At 43.2% G+C, this 18,542-nt stretch overlaps 1 protein-coding gene across 3 annotated transcripts in view; it reads left to right on the top strand.

Moving 5' to 3' along the window:
- Nucleotides 1-5,652: 5,652 nt before the first annotated feature.
- GMCL1 (germ cell-less 1, spermatogenesis associated) overlaps nt 5,653-18,542 on the top strand; it is a 182,993-nt gene continuing 170,103 nt past the window's right edge. Inside the window, exon 1 of one of the 3 annotated variants that reach the window (XM_073622005.1) lies at nt 5,653-5,949. In XM_073622005.1, coding sequence (XP_073478106.1) covers nt 5,907-5,949 — 43 coding nt within the window. In that variant the 5' untranslated portion in view covers nt 5,653-5,906. The remainder of the gene's footprint in view (nt 5,950-18,542) is intronic. The other 2 variants (XM_073622006.1, XM_073622007.1) reach the window with 2 other exon arrangements.

The raw sequence follows: 18,542 nt of genomic DNA, 5'->3' as shown, positions 1-18,542 counted from the left end.
TGGGAGTCTTCTAAACGCTTTTCTCTTGGCAGGAGAAAAGCAGCTTCAACAGCACACCTAAGCTGCGTTTTTGCAAATGTGTTTTGGAGCATAAAGCACTTGGGTGTTTTTTTTTTATTGGCCAGAATATTAATTTATTCTGGCCATTGCAATGATAAACACTGAAGCACTAAACATGCCTAGTGCTTAGGTGAATTTTTTTCAGCCAAAATGCTCCATTCTTGAATGCAAAAGTGTTTTTTTTTTCCCTGCCTCTACACTCCTGTATTGTACACAAAGGCTAACATGGAGGGATGTTAAGGCTGGGTTCACATCTGAGTGCAGCAGAAACTAGCATTCCTGCTCACCTTTTTTTTTTGTTTGCGTGTATTTTAGCATTTCCACTTGTTGGGCATCCTATTCACTTCAATGTGCTGCATACTGTGCAACAAACTCCCCAAAGAAAGTCCAAAGCCTTTTTTGCAACATCAATGTATCATGGCATGTTTTTCTTCCCGTGGAATTTTGTTATGTGGCAAATGCGTGCCTGCTACCCGTGCCCCTAACAATTAACGGCACTGCAAGTGCGATGCTCATTTCTGAAATGCTTTGTTGCGCGTTCCAGAAACGCCAGGTGTGAAATGGAAAAGCCTGTAAAACAGCCGTGCACGAGGCCTGACACTGCAATGCTACTGTCCAATAGTGTCTCTTAGCTCCTTCATCCAGAGTGGGGGCGCTCTAATACAGTTACTATGCAGATCACCAGGCAGGTGAAAAAAAGCCTATAAAAAGAAAGCTAATGCAGCCATCACATCTAATGATTGGTAAGCTGCAATATATGGCATCTTTGGTTTTGGGTTTTATACGTTAACCACCTCCCGCCCACCGTATTGTATAATGATGGTGGCAGGGTGTTTCTCTCATTCTGGGACGACGTCATATGACGTTGTCTTAATCTCACCACGCATGTGTGCCCACCGGGGCGCGCGGCGGTGCGCTGTGTCCCTGGGATCAGTGCCCTGATTATCAGTGCAGCCCCAGCAGTGATGCCAGTCAGTGCCCAGAAGTGATGCCAATCAGTGCTGCATTTCAGTGCCCATCAGTGCCGTCTATCCGTGTGTCAGAAACCATGAAATCAGGCCGAGACAGACCCAAGTACAGTTAAATCACACTTGTTTAATAATAAAAGTAAGAAGAACAAACGTAGTCAAAACATAACCAAAGTTCAGGAACCAGAAAGGATAGTCAGCCAAGCCAGAAGTCAGGGATCAAAGTAGTGGAACAGCAAGCAGGATCCATAGCCAGAAGGGATGTCAGCAAAGCCAGTCTTTAAACAGGAACGCAGGCGATGTTTCTTGTGATGTTGACCAAGGCAAAGGCAGAACTCCTCTGGACTGGACGGCTTAAGTAGACAGGACTGGCGAGCAGAATATCAACAACAGCTGAGTAACTGTGGAGAGAAATGGGAGCTGGCAATTAGCCGACAGCTGAGCGGCCAGCTCAGAGAAGGAAGGGCTGAGCCCAGCCCTGACACTGTGCCATCTATCAGTGCTGCATATTAGTGCCTCTTCATCAGTGCCGCCTATCGGTGCTGCATATTAGTGCCTCTTCATCAGTGCCGCCTATCAGTGCTGCATATTGGTGCCACCTCATCAATGCTGTGGTGGTGATTAAATACCACGAAAGCTCTGTCTCAAAAAATTATGGAAAATTAATTTGAGTACAGCATTGCATTGCATGACTGCGCAATTGTCGTTTAAGGTGTGACAGTGCTGAACTCTGACAATTGGTCTGGGCAGGAAGGGGGTAAAAGTGCCCCGTATTGAAGTGGTTAAAGTGGCTGTAATCGATCACCTTGTAAAACAACCCATTCAGTTTAAAATAGAAATGAAAGGCAAAACATTTGTGTATAGATATAAAAAAGTATTTATAATGTGATCACATTCCCTCCGTTCTCAGCTGCATAAGAGCTGGGGAGGCCGGGCCGTAGATAATTTTTTTGTTCTGGGGGGTTCAGCAGCAGGTACTAAGTAAAAGTCTTTTTAAATAACACAAATTGCGTCAAATTCACAAAGACTGGAAAAAGGAAAACCTACATACTAGGCAAAAGAATTGGTACTGTGCAAAGTCCATACATACAGAACACACCCCCAACTTTCGAGCATGAGAATGAGGGGCATGACAGGGAGGCAGTGATTTGCGGTTTGCTTAGTGCACCGCCGCAAAAAAGTGGGTATGGCCAAACATGATAGTGGGAGGGACTTAAGGGACATGGTTAAACAAAACCTGGGCTTCCTTGTACCTATAAATAAGCTGAGGCTGAATCTTCTATAATTGCTGTTGTGTTAGCATAATAGGCTGTGACTGTTCACATCTAGCAATTTGGGATAGTGGGCAGAATTGCTGTGATTCTGCCCGGAATTCCAAATCACACTGCAATGCTGGCAAAACGCAGTACATTTGTTTGTGTTCCATTTATTTTTAGTGGCACCAAAACACGGTGTGGTTTTGGATGCTTGTTGTGTGATAAATCGCTCAACAATCACAGCAAAAAGACACCACATTGTGTTCCATTCATTTTTTACTGGCACCACAAACACATGGGCTGCGTTTTGCCAGCATTGCAGTGTGATTTGGAATTGGGCGCAGTGGTGGGCAGAATCACAGCAATATTCTGCCCACAATCCCAAATCTCTACATGTGCCTAACAGGCTAACACAACAACGGTTATGGAAGACTCAGTCCAGCGCCTCAATCACCAACTTTGCCAACAGTTGCCACAATCTCAGATACCTAGTAGAATGACAGGAATAAATTCTGCAACACTGCAGTTCTAAGTTAGCCTGACTAAGGAGGACATAAGGGAAAGGGGGACACACCTAGTAACCCAAGATGGACTGGGTGGGTCAATGAACAGCAGCAGCATTTCAGAACATCATCCACATCCACTTGACAGGCTGGTGGCTAACAGCACCCTTGAGGGTCCAGCTCCTTGAGGGTCCACCCATGTGGCAGTCAAAGGTGATAACGGGCACTGCAAGGAGGTGGAACCAATTGAAATAGAGAGGATTGGTGGGCGGGTAGGGGCCGGCTGCTCCCACTCTGCTGCCTCCTGTCTGGGTGGCTGTGGCTGGATAAGTCAAAAGCCTGGAGGCACTGAGGTGAGGTGCGTAGGCAGAGCAGCGAGAGCCAGGACCCTCTATAAAATTAAATGGACCCTGGGCAAACATGTTCAAAATGAGTTTACTGCGGCAGATCTGGCAGCGATTGTGATAGGTTGCCAGAGGTTACAGCACATGTTATGGCTCACTGATTAGTTGCTAGAGGTTACAGCTCATCATTTCTGATTTCTGAGTGGTTGCTAGAAGTTACTAGACATCATTATTGCTCACTGGTTGCTGGAGGTTACTGCACATTATTACAGCTCACTGATTGATAGCTATAGATTACTGCTTATCATTACCGCTCACTGATTGGTTGCTAGAGATTACAGCAGTGTGACAAAGTTCTGTTAAGCATGCCAGGAGAGTATTGGGCATGACCAGATTGCGTATAAGAATGGCCTAAGCCCCCATTCACATTGGAAAAACTTGTTGACTTGCTCAATCGCATGACAAGTTGCACCCTATTTCCGTCTGGCCATGTTCAAATGCAGCACCGATCTGAAAAAGTAGTTCCTGCACTACTTTTGGTGATTTCAGGTGTGACTTGCATAGACATCTGTACATGAAGCTGCACTGATATCTTTCAAGCCACACCTGAAATTTTAATTGTGTGATTTCTAAAGAAATTTAAAAGTCACAGTCAGTCAATGTGAACGGGGACTCAAAGGGGATGATTAAACAGAACCACCCCTTTACCACCTACCTCTAAATGAATTAAGCAGCTGCATCATTGACTACACATTGCTGTGACATCAATGATTAGCTTCACAGTGCCGCAACCCGACACGTTAAGTTTCACAGGCGGCGTCCCTGTTAAACTTGCCCATCGATGTCACAGTTGCCGCAGCCACAAGCCAAATGCAGAGAAAATCTGAGACTGCAGATGGATTACAGGAGATAACCAGATACTATGGATAGATTACGGGAAATAAACAATGACTACGGATAAATTACGGGAGATAACCAATGAATACGGATAGATTACAGAAGATAACCAGTGACGGCGGATAGATTACAGAGGATGACCAATAACTGCGGATAGATTACAGGAGATAACCAGAGACTGCGGATAGATTACAGGAGATGACCAATGACCATGGATAGATTACAGGAGATAACCAATGACCATGGATAGATTACAGGAGATGACCAATGACCATGGATAGATTACAGGAGATAACCAATGACCATGGATAGATTACAGGAGATAACCAGTGTTGGCAGATAATTACAGGAGATGACCAACGACTACGAATAGATTATAGGAGATGACAAATGGCTGCGGATAGATTACAGGAGATAACCAATGACCATGGATAGACTACAGGAGATAACCAATGACCATAGATGGATTACAGGAGATAACCAATGGCTACAGATGCAACATACTACACGAGATGATCAAGTAGCCATTTTTAAAATTGTACCTTATAGCAATGCCTAGCTATACAGGGGGGTAAACAACAATGTAAGTGAGGGTTTAGCATAACAGTGAGGCAGTGTATATCGGTGGAAACACCTACCTGTCCAGCTGGGCTCACCTCCCGCTCTCAGCGGTCGGGGGCGGGGTTCCCAGCGGAGAGGCGTACCCTTTTGGTTTCTCTGCTTTGAGCCTCCAAGCACATACAGACTGCTGACAGAGCCTCCCTCAGCCTAAGCCGAGCCCAATAGCAGTGGTCGGGCGGTGTAATAGCATGCCAGGCTCAGGCAGCACACAACACAGCCACAGCGTGTGTTTGAGTCAGCTCTGAGTGCGACGATGGCAATGGCAGCGCAATCAGTGCCACTAGTTAGAGCACACAAAGCTACTTCTTCTGCAATCATGCTCTGGGGCGGGGGCTGCTGTGTTTTAGCCCCCAAATCCCCCATATCTACATCCCTAGGGGAGTAGAAGGAGCAGCACACTGAGCTTCCCAGTGAATGGCTGTGCAGGGGGGAGGGATGTCAGGACAAGTCTGATCATTGGAAGAGAGCAAGCTGAGTTCCCAGCATAGCTAGAGAACTGACTACACTGTGCTTTCGTGCCTAGTGTGGTCAGTTTTTAACAGGAGATCATAGGGACTGTCAGGAACAGCAGGCATTTCACATAAAGGAGGCAATACAAAGAGAACAGGATACTTTCTCATACAAGTACATGGTACAGCAGTCACACATCAGGAGGAGGGAATGTTGGGTTTAATATATGGAAGTCTGCACATGAAACTGAAATCCTGCCAGCCGATCAGGACATGGCTTTGTTTCCAAATACCAGGAAGCCATTGAATAGCCAGTTTTTATCACTAGCTGTACAGACTAGCCAGTCATTGGAGTACACTGGTGTGGATGATCGCTGCGATCCCCATTGATCACACACATCCATCCGTCTCACACCAGCAAACTTCTAGCACACGCCTGGGTGGGCGTGTCATGGGAGGAGCCAAACACCCAACCAGCAAACAGCGTTCTCCCAGCTTCCACCCCTCTGCCCCTTGACGCAGCCCGCTGGGCGGGGTTATAGAGACGCCGCATCTCCTCTCTTCATTGGCATCGAAGTCAGTTCGGAAGTTTTCCGGAAGTAGCCGAAGGTTGACGGGGCTCGAGACCGGATGGAACATTGAAAGCAACGGTCAGAAGAAGAGAGCGAGGAGGAGGGGGCTGGGGGGCCCGGAGCGGAGGGGTGATAAGTTGTGTTGGGGTGCCGGGAATAGGTTGGTGACCCGGAGTGGCTATGAGAGGGCTGGGGTGGTGACCCGGAGTACACCGACCAGACATTCCTTCCTGTTCATGGCTTGTCCGGTACAGACCGAGAGGGTGACCCGACACACAGGTAGGTGACTCGGAATGGCTGAGTGTACATCTCTATTGTATCCCATGACCTAGAAACAATGTGTAAAGTCCTGAGCAGGACAGGATGAGGATCCCACATCTAATACAAACTCCAGGAACGTTCACATCATAGGATTGGACCAAGTCTGGAGCAACCAATCAGCTTCTAGCTTCTGCCTGTGTAGTTAAGCTTTGAAAATGAAAGCTAGAAGCTGATTGGTTGCCATGTACAGCTGCTCATAAATGGATAGAAATTCAGCAGGGAACAGCCAAGATTTGATCCATCTGAGGCTGTCAGACAGGACTGTAGGAAAACTTTTGTTGATCAGCAGCTTGCAGCCGCTCATCAGTGAATCTTCCACTGTCAGAATACAGAGTACAGCATGGAGGATTTCTTCATACACCTCACTACTAGTTATTAAAAGACAACCTTGTATTTTTATAATAATATGTCATACCTGATCTGTACAGCCCCAATACACCAGTGCTCCTTCCTAATGCTTGCTGTGGGGGCACCCAGACAGGCTCAATCCCAAGCCGCTGCTCTGCGAGTCCATCCACACACAGAGCCGTGGCTCAGCCTCGCCCCCTCTCTCTACTTATTGGCTCACTGGCTGTGATTGACAGCCAATGGCTCCGGCTGCTGTCTCTGCCAATGAGGAGGGATAGTCCCCGGAGAGCTGAGGCTCTCATGTATATCACTGGATTGCGATGGGGCTACACACAGGTTTTTTTGCCTGAAAACCGCCTCCCATTCATTCCAGTGTAACTTTTCACACCTGAGCTGTGCGCTTGTGGGACATTAGGAAAAGTCCTGCAAGCAGTACCTTTTTGGAGTGGGTTGGGAGCGCTGTATTTAGAGCTCCCAAAATGCCCTGTCCATTCGAATGAATGGGCAGCGCTTTAAAAGCACCGCAAAATGGGAGTTTTTAAAACCATTTTTTTTTTTTGAGGGGGTTAAAATAGTCCCGCTAGCGGTCGAAAAGCACTGCTAAAACGAGCGGTGCTTTAGCTCCAATGGCAGGTGCTCTCAGTGTGAAACGGTTCTAAAGTGGGTGTAAACCCTCTCCTATACCCAGTGAATTAAACAGCCTCTGATGATACACAGGGATGAAATACTTAAGTTTTACATGTATCTCTGCTGTCTTCAGCCTTATATATCCTTTAAAACATGCACATCGTGTTAGATTATCTCTTCCTTTTCAGCACTGAAGCCTGAGCATACAGCTAAGACAGCTGATTGGAGGATAGGCACACACCCCTTCTCCTCATAGGTAGAGACTTTCATAGCTGTTCATTGAATAGTTCAGCACTCTGCTAATCTATTTATAGCACCCTCCCTAGCCTGGTTTTATCAGTTGACAGAGAACTTGTCAGACGTTATCAGGCTGATGACAGAAGAACAGAGCAGGAGAAAGCCACAGGACATAGGGCTTTGAAGAGAGATAAGAAAACCCTGCAGATATGTGCCCAGCTCAAATTTCACGAATCAGGCTTAAATCCACTTTAATGCATAGAATGCCTTCTGCCTTTTGGAACTACTTTAACTTAAAGTGGATGTAAACCCGATTCATGAAATTTGACCTAGGCACATCTATCTAAATAGATTAGCAGAGAGCTAGTCGTGTCACAGCAGAGCTCTGAAAGTATCTTTGTTCTTCTGCCTGTGTGCAGGGGGGTGTGTGCCTTTCCTCCAATCAGCTGTCTCCCAGTGTAAGCCAAGACTACACGGCTACTTCTGAACGAGGAAGTGCAAATTCTAACATGATGTAAGAATTCTAAAGAATATAGAAAGGGAAAGACAGCAGATAGATAGATCTATCTCTAATTTGTTTCATCCCTGTGTTTCATCATCTGAGGCTGTTCACTTCACTGGGTATAAGTGAGGGTTTACATCCACTTTAAACATGAAGATTGTACAGGTATTGGCACAAGTAAGAAAATAATCACATGCATGAGAGGGAGATTCCTGAACTTTTTGACCAGCGAGCATTACACATTTTTATCATCTTGCTGCATGGAAAAGAGCGCACATCTGCTTGCCGCATTTGGTTTGGCATTAACAATGAATGACAGCAGAAGCATTACATGCGTTCACACACTCCTATAGTGGGAATACAGCCTTAATAAATTGTCTGATCTGTTGCATTCTCTATTTATTTCTGACAGAGCACAAGGAAACCTCTCCAGGACAAGTGACTTTACCTGTAGATGGTTCAGTAATAGATCCGGGATAGATCTCTTCAGATTTTTTCCTTTTATTATATATTCACTCCCCATCTTCTGCTGAATTGTGGATGGATTGCGCTTGTGCCTTTCCAGTTGTTCTTGGGCTCCCAGGCTTTTATAAATGTCAAGTCTCCTGAAGCCCGATATCTATAGTATATCTATATAATATATAGCTTTATATGATCGTTATTTAATGAAATGTTCAAACTGTTAATCAGACAGATTGCTTTGTATTCATCTACATGGCCAGTAGAGCTGATTCTGGGGATGTGCTTGTGTGAAAGTGCAACTTAGGGCTTATCTACACCACAACCCCCACGTCCAGTGTTCAGTTTACATGTGCTTGTAACTTGTTTAACCTCCCTGGTGGTATTCCTGAGTGTGGCTCGGGTTTAAATTTCAGTACCATTCCTGGTGCAGTGTAATTACCTTGTCACCAGGATTCTGAGAAACTTCTGGAAACTTGAGATTGCACATGGCAACCAAAAAGTGTCCCTTTACGTCAAATGGTTTTAGACCAGCTAGAACACTTGCTATATTATTATTTTTATGTTCCACCTTTTGATATAGGAGGCATAATTTGTCCGTTACTTATAGGTTGTGAGCATAGTGAGAATGTTCAATATTAATTTTTCTCACCTGTTCATTTAGTTACTTGTCCGGGTCACTATAAGAGATTTATTTCCATTAGTTAAAATGGCCGCCATAGACTTCCGCTAGATCGGGAGATGGAACGCGGATGATTTCCGGATCTGGTCTCACAACGAGGCTTGGTTCCTTTTAGTTTTCTATTTATACGCGACACGTCAGTGCGTCGCCCGTGCCCCAGATGACGTCATATGACGAAACGCGCGTCGGGAGGAGCTGACGTCTCGCGTGTTGTGTCCGAAGGGATGGCTGTTTGTACAAGCCGGCCGGCGGAACTGTTTTTATTGCTACAATACACTTTAAGTGGCTTTTCTTATTTTAAAATAAATGATGCTTAAACCATGTTACGCTATGGTGATTCCTTTGTATTCTGGGAACATCTAAATATCACCATATCCGACCTGGTTACGGTCCTGGGCTGACGAGTTTGGCGATCCCCCTGCTGACCTCCTAGACGGGCTCTCCCTGAGATTTTCTGTGTCCTGACTTTGGAGAAAGGCCCTGGCCGGGTATAGGCCGCAAGCATTAATTGCTTGCCATCTGGTAAGCGAGCATTCTTCTTATCACTGGAGGTGTGGTGGAGGTTGAATTCACTTACCGTGGACCACTATTTTTGTCATCCCTTTACACACAGTAATATTGCTTTTTTGTCATCAGTTTGACGCCTGTCACCTTGCTTTTTCACTGTGGAATTAAGAAGATGGAATTTTAGTGCTGATCTTGATCACAATTGATTTATTGAACGTTTAAATTTTTCATCATCATTTAATTTACTATTTTTTATAATTTTTGTTTGATCTTCACTGTATCATCCTCATAGTTTTGGGGGGTAGCGCTGCTCTGTATTGATGATTATTATTATTGTTGTGTGTATCTCACTTTAGCAGCTGCTTTCTGTTTTGGGTATTATTCTATCTGGTTTTTTAATTTTAGCTATATCATTTCAGCGCGGTAATTTCTTTATTTATTAGAACACTTGCAGAATTGAGCGATAGGGAATCGTGGTAATTTTATTATTTTTATAATTATTATAATATTTGATTTTGTGTTTCAAACTTTATCATACCTGGGATATCTACTAGACTCTTGTTTGGACAGATTTAAGCGAGTTATTACTAAGAATTACAGGCCTACAATATAAAACACCAAATTTCTATGCAAAACAATGTACCACTTTGCAAAAATCTGACTTGATCATACCGCTAGGGTGTCAAAGCACACTTGTCTATTTTTTTTAGTTATTAGTATTTAGTTTTTTTTTTTTTTTTTTTGTTTTTTTTGCTGAGTTGCATTTACTCACAGTTCATTTTGGTACATTTTATTTGTGAAAGTGCAGCACACCTTACCCTTCATAGCTGCCAATCAGTGTGATTTGCACTGCCAATTTTCATTGTGGCTTCATTTAACAGAAGTCTATGCAAGTCGCAATCGAATCGGTAAAAAGCAGTGCAGGAACCTTTTTCATAATCGCTGTGATGTGAGCGGTTCCCTTGCTGGCAATGGGGTGCGACTTGTTATGCAATTTGGAATTGACAAATCGCATAACAAGTCACACTGGCGTGAACGAGGGCTAAAGCTCAGCTCCAGATATAATAAACACAAATAATCGTTTATTAATGAATACAGAGCTGTATTAAGTGTAGTTTGTTTATACAAATACCTCCAGTTTCAATTGGTATCCATCACTTGAAATCCTCCCATACAGCAGCATTTAGACTAGGAAAGGGCAGTACTGAGAACCGATCTCAGTGCTGCCCTTTGCAACCAAGTGTGTTGCATGTAAATGGAATTAAAAAAGAAACAAAATAGAAGAAAGGGAGCCAGGGGGATGACCTCTTCAGGTTGCTGCTACTCTTTACCTTTTGGTTAGCAGCCTGGGATAGGATACAAGGCACTAATACACTGTATCATTTTACAATCTTATTCAGCTCTATAGTGCAAAGGCGTGCCTGACTGGATACATATTAAATGGATTGTTAAGGTTTGTTTTCCTAGTGCATCCAGAAAGTATTCACAGCGCTTCACCTTTTCCACATTTTATTATGTTACAGCCTTATTCCAAAATTGATTAAATTCATTATTCTCCTAAAAATTCTAAAAACAATACCCCATCATGAGAACGTGAAAGAAGTTTGTTTGGAATCTTTGCAAATTTATTAAATATAAAAACGAAAAAAAAAAATTCCACATACAAAAGTATTCACAGCCTTTTCTCAATACTTTGTTGAAACACTTTTGGCACCAATTACAGCCTCAAGTCTTTTGATTATGATGCTACAAGCTTGGCACACCTATTTTTGGCCAGTTTCTCTCATTTTTTTTTCTTTGCAGGAGCTCTCAAGCTCCATCAGGTTGGAAAGCGTCAGCGCTCAGCCATTTTTTTAGATCTATCCATAGCTGTTCAATCGGGTTCAAGTCTGAGCTCTGGCTGGGCCACTCAAGAACATTCAGAGTTGTCCCATAGCCCCTCCTTTGTTATTTTGGCTGTGTGCTTAGGGTCGTTGTCCTGTTGGAAGATGAACCTTCGCTCCAGTCTGAGGTCCAGAGCGCTCTGGAGCAGGTTTTCATCAAGGATGTCTCTGTACATTGCTACATTCATTTTTTTTAATCTTCCTGACTAAGGCCCTTCTCCCCCGATCGCTCAGTTTGGTTGGGCGGCCCACTCTAGGAAGAGTCCTGGTGGTTCCAAACTTCTATTCATGGATGATGGAGGCCACTGTACTCATTGAGACCTTGCATGCTGCAGAAATTTTTCTGTACCCTTCTCCAGATCTGCACCTCGTTGCAATCCTGTCGGAGATGTCTACAGACAATTCCTTTTGGCCTTCATGGCTTGGTTTGTGCTCCAACAGGCACAGGTAACTGTGGGACTTTATATAGGCAGTGGTGTGCCTTTCCAAATCATGTCCAATCAACTGAATTTACCACAGTGGGACTCAAAGTTGTAGTTCAAGGATGATCAGTGGAAACAGGATACACCTGAGCTCCATTTTGCATGTCATGGCAAAAGCTGTGAAAACTTATATACATGGGATTTTTTTCATTGTTTTTGTTTTTAATACATTTGCAAAGATTTCAAACTTCTTTCAGGTTGTCATTGTGGGGTATTGTTTGTAGATTTTTGAGGGTAATGAATTTAATTAATTTTGGAAGGCTGTAACATAACAATGTTGAAAAAGTGAAGCGCTGTGAATGCTTTCTGGATGCACTGTAACTCTTAGGGCTCATTTATACTTGTTTCAAAACATGGCATTGGGAATGTTTACCATACTGCTCACTCTTTTTTTTTTTTTTTTTTTTTTTTTTTTTTCCTCTCTGAATGCCGACCAAAGCACATGTTGCCCAATAAACTGGTTAGCTTACAGTCCTGTTCACATTTGTGTTTGCTTTCATCCGATTCAAAAAATATACCCTATGTCGCTTTAGTGGTGCTTCAAAGCATTTTCAAAGCCTTCATAGAAGTGTATGACAAAGCTCGCCTGAAGCTTTTGAGAGGCTTTTATTCAGCTTTAGCTGAAAAATTGCAGGTATGAGATATCAACTCGCATACAGGGCATCTGCCAAGCTTCATTAAAGCTTCAAAAAAGCCCCACCGAAGCATCAAAAAAGCACGTTGCAGTGGTAGACGCTTTTAAAGTGTGTTGAAGTCCAAGCAAGTGTAAATGAGCCCTGAGGGCTTGTTTATACTTTCTTCAAAACATGGCTTCGGACACACTTTTTTTTTTTTTTTTTTTTTTTTTTTTGAAGCTCTGTTGCCCATGTCGTTTTTAGTGGCGCTTCAAAGCGTCTTCAAAGCCTCCATAGAAGTCTATTACAAAGCTCACTTGAAGCTTTTGGGTGGCTTTTATTCAGCTTTAACTTCGCTTTGGAGAAATTGCAGGTATGAGATATCATTTCACACAGGGCGTCTGCAAAGCTTCAAAACACATCAATAAAGCATGTTAAAGCGGTAGTAGGACAAAGCAAGTGTAAATGAGTTGTTCCAAAGTCTAAGGCAGGGTTCACTCTAGCTGTGTCCGCGGCTCACAGCAGGGGGTCTGGTGCGTCTGTTTTCCATTTCAGGCGCAAATCCAGTCTGAATTTTTGCCTCAATTCAGACCTGAAATGGACCAGAAGACCCATGGGACCCTTTTCCAGTGCGATCTGCCGCTGTCCCAGAGGTGTGTCAACTGGCTCCATTGAGAGTTGGTCACACTCTGTCCTGTCATGAGAATTGGATTCCACTACCTATTCCTATTATAAGTTATAGACCCTGCAGGGGATCAAAAAATGTATACATTTTTCCCACTGTAAATGAGTCCTCTCACAATCCAGCACTGGCTGAGCCACTTTTTTAGACACCTACAGCCCAGCTTTAGAGTGTGCCCCTTCACCAGCCAGTTTGCTGACGGGGCACCGAGGAGGAGGGTCAGCGCCAGTGGGGGACAAATCAAGATGATGTAAGGAACCAGAGTGATCTCACAGCATCTGCCCCATAGCAAGCGGCTTGTCATGGGGATAGACACAGAAGTGGAGGAGCAGACAGGACCGACTGGGGGACCCCAGAAGAGGAGATTCAGGGCCACACTGTGCAATAGCATTGCACAGACCAGGTAAGTATTATTATTATTATAATATATATATATATATATATATATATATATATATATATATATATATATATATATATATATATAAAAAAAGTGGATCTGTACTCTCCTCCATCTTTTGTGGGTTCTGATCTTTTGATTTTTGATTTCTTTGGCCAAGATGACATTCCAAAATGTTGAGTTCAAATCCTGGCTGTCAAGTGTGGTGTGTTGTGTTTTTTTTTTTTTTTTTTTTTCTGAGTAAAGTTCCACTTTTTAAAGGGGTGTCATGTTCCTGGCTGCACTGTATGGCAGGGTTTATCTAGAACTCCTAGTTTTGCGGTTTGTAAATCTGCAAATAAAAGCTCTAAATCTAGTGTTGTGTATCTTACCGTAGTTGTACTGGGATCTGTAATAAAGACCATGACTAAATCCTTCTAGTGTAGGGGTGGATTGTGTGTATTGTTGTGTATGCACTGCTTTGATAAATATTTCAGACTCCCTGTATCTCTTTAGTATTTACATATCTGTTATCTGTTATGTGACACAGTACAAGCTCTGTCATCAGAACACAGGCTGGATGTCATTTTCCAGAGGTGCCTCTGATATCCCCATGTTCATGGTATCTCTGTTATGGATGTTTGGTGTGGAAGGACCTCATACATGCATTGTGATTAGTGCTGACCATAGATGAAAGCTGTCTAGACTAAAGAGATTAGGAATTGATCACCTCTGCCTGCAAAATTACAAATCAGTTTATAAGAAACCTACAGATTTGCTGTAAATATGTATTATATTTTTTTTGTGCTTGAATGCCAGTCTGCACTAAAATCGTGATGTAAATGACAGATGGCTGAGAAGTTTAATTGACTTTCTGATGAAATAATTTGGCAGGGAAAATAATGTAGAGACTATTTGGCTGAAAATTGCCTTGCTGCACTAAATGCATGGTATTCATAATGCACAAGACCAAGCAAAAATGAAACGTAAAACATGTATCAATTACCATACTGCTCACTCTCCATTCCAAACACCTCTTCCTATCATCCTGCAGTGTAATGTATCAAAGTCAGTTTTCTCTATGAGCAAAGCTAAATTCCTGCTTAAAATTGGTAAACCCCAGATTGATCCTGACAGATCCCTCAATGCTCCAAAACCTGGAGCTACTGCATAGATGGTTTTGTGGATTCCCTGCATCAAGATTATCTGGCTGCATACTTGGTCTGCAGAGACAGTTTGGAAGAAAAGTTAAGAATGGATTCCGATTACTGGAGATCGACTTTATAGAGTCAGTAGATGCTTATTACGGACATCGCCGAAGCTATGAGCGCTTTTTGTTACCTAGTAAGAAAGCTAAGGTTCCCATGGCAAAGTTTACTGCTTCTGCATTTTTAAAGTGTTCATTTCACCCCCCTCAGACCCCCACTGCAAAAATCAAGTCCCCCATTCTGTTATGTTGCAAGTCCTGGATGTCTAAGCCAGCCGTTCTTTAATTTTAAGTCCTTCTTGCAATGAAGGCATGCTCCCAGTTTTACAAGTGTGTGTGTGTGTGTGTGTGGCTGTGTGTGTGTGTGTGTGGGGGGGGGGGGGGTCCTATATTGGTCTTTTTTTGCTAGTTGGACTTGGAGCATATCAATTCTGTGGGTCTGGAACATGGTGTCCCAGGTGTACAGGCTAGAGTTCCACTCAACCCCCCACCTCCTTGCATTATGCCTTTCTGCCCCCTCTCTGAAACTGCAGTGCCCTTTACTGTTGTAGCGACCCCCAGGGACAGGGAGGGCTAACATTTCACTTCAGGGTGCAGGTTGCTAGGCATGGTGGGTGGTGGTCAGTGTTGAATAATGGGTGCCAGTCACTTTTATGCTCACGACAACAGACTATTCAAGAAGAGAGGGGTAGGGCACAGCACACTCTAAAGCTTCGTACACACGATCGGATTTTCTGAAGGGATTTGTGTGTTGACAGACTGTTCAGACGCTCCATGGGACAATTGTCGGATTTTCCGCGGACAACAGTCTGTTGTCAGATTTTCCGATTGTGTGTACACAAATCCGTCCAAAGTACAAACACGCATGCTCGGAATCCATGCTTGCCAAACACAACATTAGCAGAAGGCGCCCAAAGGATGGCGCTAAAGAGCTGAAAAGCCATGTAGTACGTCACTACGTTCGTGTTTGTTGGATGACAATTGTATGCCCTTCGGACAAAAGTCTGGCGTTTTGTCTGCGGAAAATCCGATCGTGTGTACGAGGCTTAAGTCAAAGCAGCAGACTCCTTAGACAAAAAGTAGAAAAAAAGGTAGACCGCAATACAGAAAGTCTTTAAGCTGTAAAGAGCAATCTGTACTTTTGTAGCAACTGGAAAATAACTCACAAGAAGGTGAAGGAATTCTATGGATGATTCTGTCTTGATGCTTGCCCAGGCTCTCCATTGTTCCCTGGTCTATGGCAAAGTAACTCTGGTATTTCATCTCAAGTCTCCACTCTTTCCTTCATGTCTCCAGGCAACAAGCAGGCTCTCTGGCAGAGCCTCAAGCACATGTCAGGCCTCACCCAATGCAGTTGTTACTCATACATCCACACCAGGCCAAGGTCTGAGTGGGAGGACCTTGATCACTTGACCTCCACAAATATTTATACTATTTCCCAGCATGCTCAGTGGCCAGAGAAACTTCTGATTGGCTGAGAGAAGTATGCATATTCATAACTTTCACTACAGCTCATCATATTAATGCCAAAGGTAACAGTGCCACCTACTGACAGAAGGGAGGAGCCACAGCTACACCAGGCTTAGGAGAAAACCCAAATGTTCACAAAGACTACAAATCAGCCAGGTTAGTTATCTCCGAGCACAGCTAAATTTTGTAGCAGCCCCTGTTTAAGACGAGTGCTACACTGTCTTGCAGCAGCTTCACACTACAGAGGTGGTTGTACTCAGTTCCCTCCCAAAGAACAGTTTCCAATTTTTTTATTCTAACCGGTTTCTAATTCTGAATCCCAGTGGTGGCATTCTCCCCATTCTAGACCTGGAGGTTCTTAACAACTTCTTGTGGGTTCAAAAGTTCTGGATAGAATTGCCCTGGTCCGTAATTGCATTGCTGCAGCAAGGGGAAATTCTGGCATTGATAAATATCAAGGATATGTATTCACCTTTTTTATATTCCCATTTTTCCTCTGCATCAGCGGTCCCTGCAATTTGCAGTTTGTGGCTCTGCCCTTTGCCCTGTCCATGGCCCTTCTGGCCTTCGCCAAGGTGCTTGCTTGAATCCTTGTGCTCTCAGGGGATACATATTATCAGATATTTGCCTGATCTTTTCTTGAGGAATCGCTTCTCCCTGGCCCTGGCAGCAAATGTATGGTGGGCGATACAGATGCTTCGGCATTTTAGGTGGATTCTGCACCTAAAGAAATCTCTGTTGAAGATTGGAACTGTGATCTGCATTGTTCATTGTTTTGCACCAAATGTACTTTTTGGAATTTATGGCCAAATAGTTTAACCTTTTTTGTCTCATCTGGCCATAACACCTTTTCCCCTGCACACACTATTTTTGGTTAAAAAAAATAACCTACCAGGCTTAAGGCTCCATGCACACTAGCATATTATTATTATTTTTTTTTAAGCTCCTAGAAGCTAATAGTGTTCTATGTGTCCATGCACATTACTTTTAGGCCATTAGCATTTTTGAGCTCCAGTCTCTAGGAGCAGAATAAAAATTGTTTTTGTAGAGTTTCTTGAGTGTTTTTCTGCTGGGGGAAAAAATACGCTGAATGCTCCTAACAACAGCTTTTTTTTTTTTTAATTTATTATTTTTTTTTTTTCTTGTACTGCAAAAACGCCAATAAAAATGCTAATGCTACTAAAATGCTACTACTAGAAGCTGGCACAAAAAATGCTATTAGCGTTTCTCTGGCTCTTTTTTTTTTTTTTTTTTTTGTAGTGTTATAGTGTGCATGGGGCCTTAATGATGATCTTGGTAAGAAATAGCTTCTGTCATTTGAAGAATATGGGAGATTGTTGTTAGTTGAAGTACTCAACTTGTACTATTGTGCCATATTTTCTCCACTTATTGATGACCGTCTTCACTGTGTCCCATGGCACAGCTAATGCTTTGCAAGATCCCTTTCATTGATGGTAGGTGTGTACTGACTACTGTTTAACATCAATTTGAATGTGATTGGTTTATTCTGAACACAGCCACATCCTTAAGAGGGTGTGTACATCTATGCAATTGCATTATTTTCTTTTTTTAACCTGACTATTTTACAGGGATGTGCAGATTTTTATATTCACTGTATGTATTCTATATGCGCATCACAACACGCAGGCAAGTGCTCACCTGCCTAGGTGTGTGTTGGGTTGCCCTTCAAAATGAACTTCACCACACTCCATGTAAAAAAAAAAAAAAAAAAAAAAAAAGGGGGGGGGGGGGGGGGGGGGTGCACCTGGCTGTGGTGGCATGTGCGTTATGGCAGTGCGCCTGAGAAAGATGCCGCCTAATCTAGATTTTTGAAAATACTACATATGTTTTAGCTGCCAAGTACTGGCAGAATTCTTACAGTTGATCTAGTGAATGCTTGGGGTCCATTCAGGTTTGTTTCGAGGAGTTGCTGTGTGCTTGCGAACTTGTGTTGCAATAAGGCAGCTACTTCATTTTGAACAGGCTACCCATGCACTACATAGTGTACTTTAATGAGCATGCACCCCCTTTTTTACTTTTCACTTCTGTGCATCAAGGATCCATTCAAAATGAATGGCACTGCAATGTGTCCTGCAAACGGGCCCTCTGTATTTCAGATGATAGTTTCTATTATGAGCATTATCTGTGGGATCTTTTTTTAAAGTTTGGCCCACTTCCAACCCATTAGCTGCTATTCACTGGTAGCACACATCAGGATTTTTAAAGCTGGCTGGGAAATGCAGATGGAAATGTATATTGGGCCTAATTTCAATCTCGGTTCAGAGTGGCAAATGTTAAAGTGATTGTAAATGATCATTAAAAGCAAAACATTTGTGTGTGTATGTATATGTGTGTATAGATAGATCTATCTCCCAGCATAGCTAGAGAACTGACCATGCTGCATTCTCCTGCTTGGTGTGGGTAGTTTTTAATAGGAAAATGGAGGAACTGGCAAGAACAGGATACTTTCAT

Source organism: Aquarana catesbeiana, linkage group LG03, assembly GCF_042186555.1.
Source record: "Aquarana catesbeiana isolate 2022-GZ linkage group LG03, ASM4218655v1, whole genome shotgun sequence".
In the NCBI taxonomy this organism is placed as follows: Eukaryota; Metazoa; Chordata; class Amphibia; order Anura; family Ranidae; genus Aquarana; species Aquarana catesbeiana.
The sequence above is the reverse complement of the archived record's forward strand: the minus strand, read 5'-3'. Positions and strand labels throughout refer to the sequence as shown.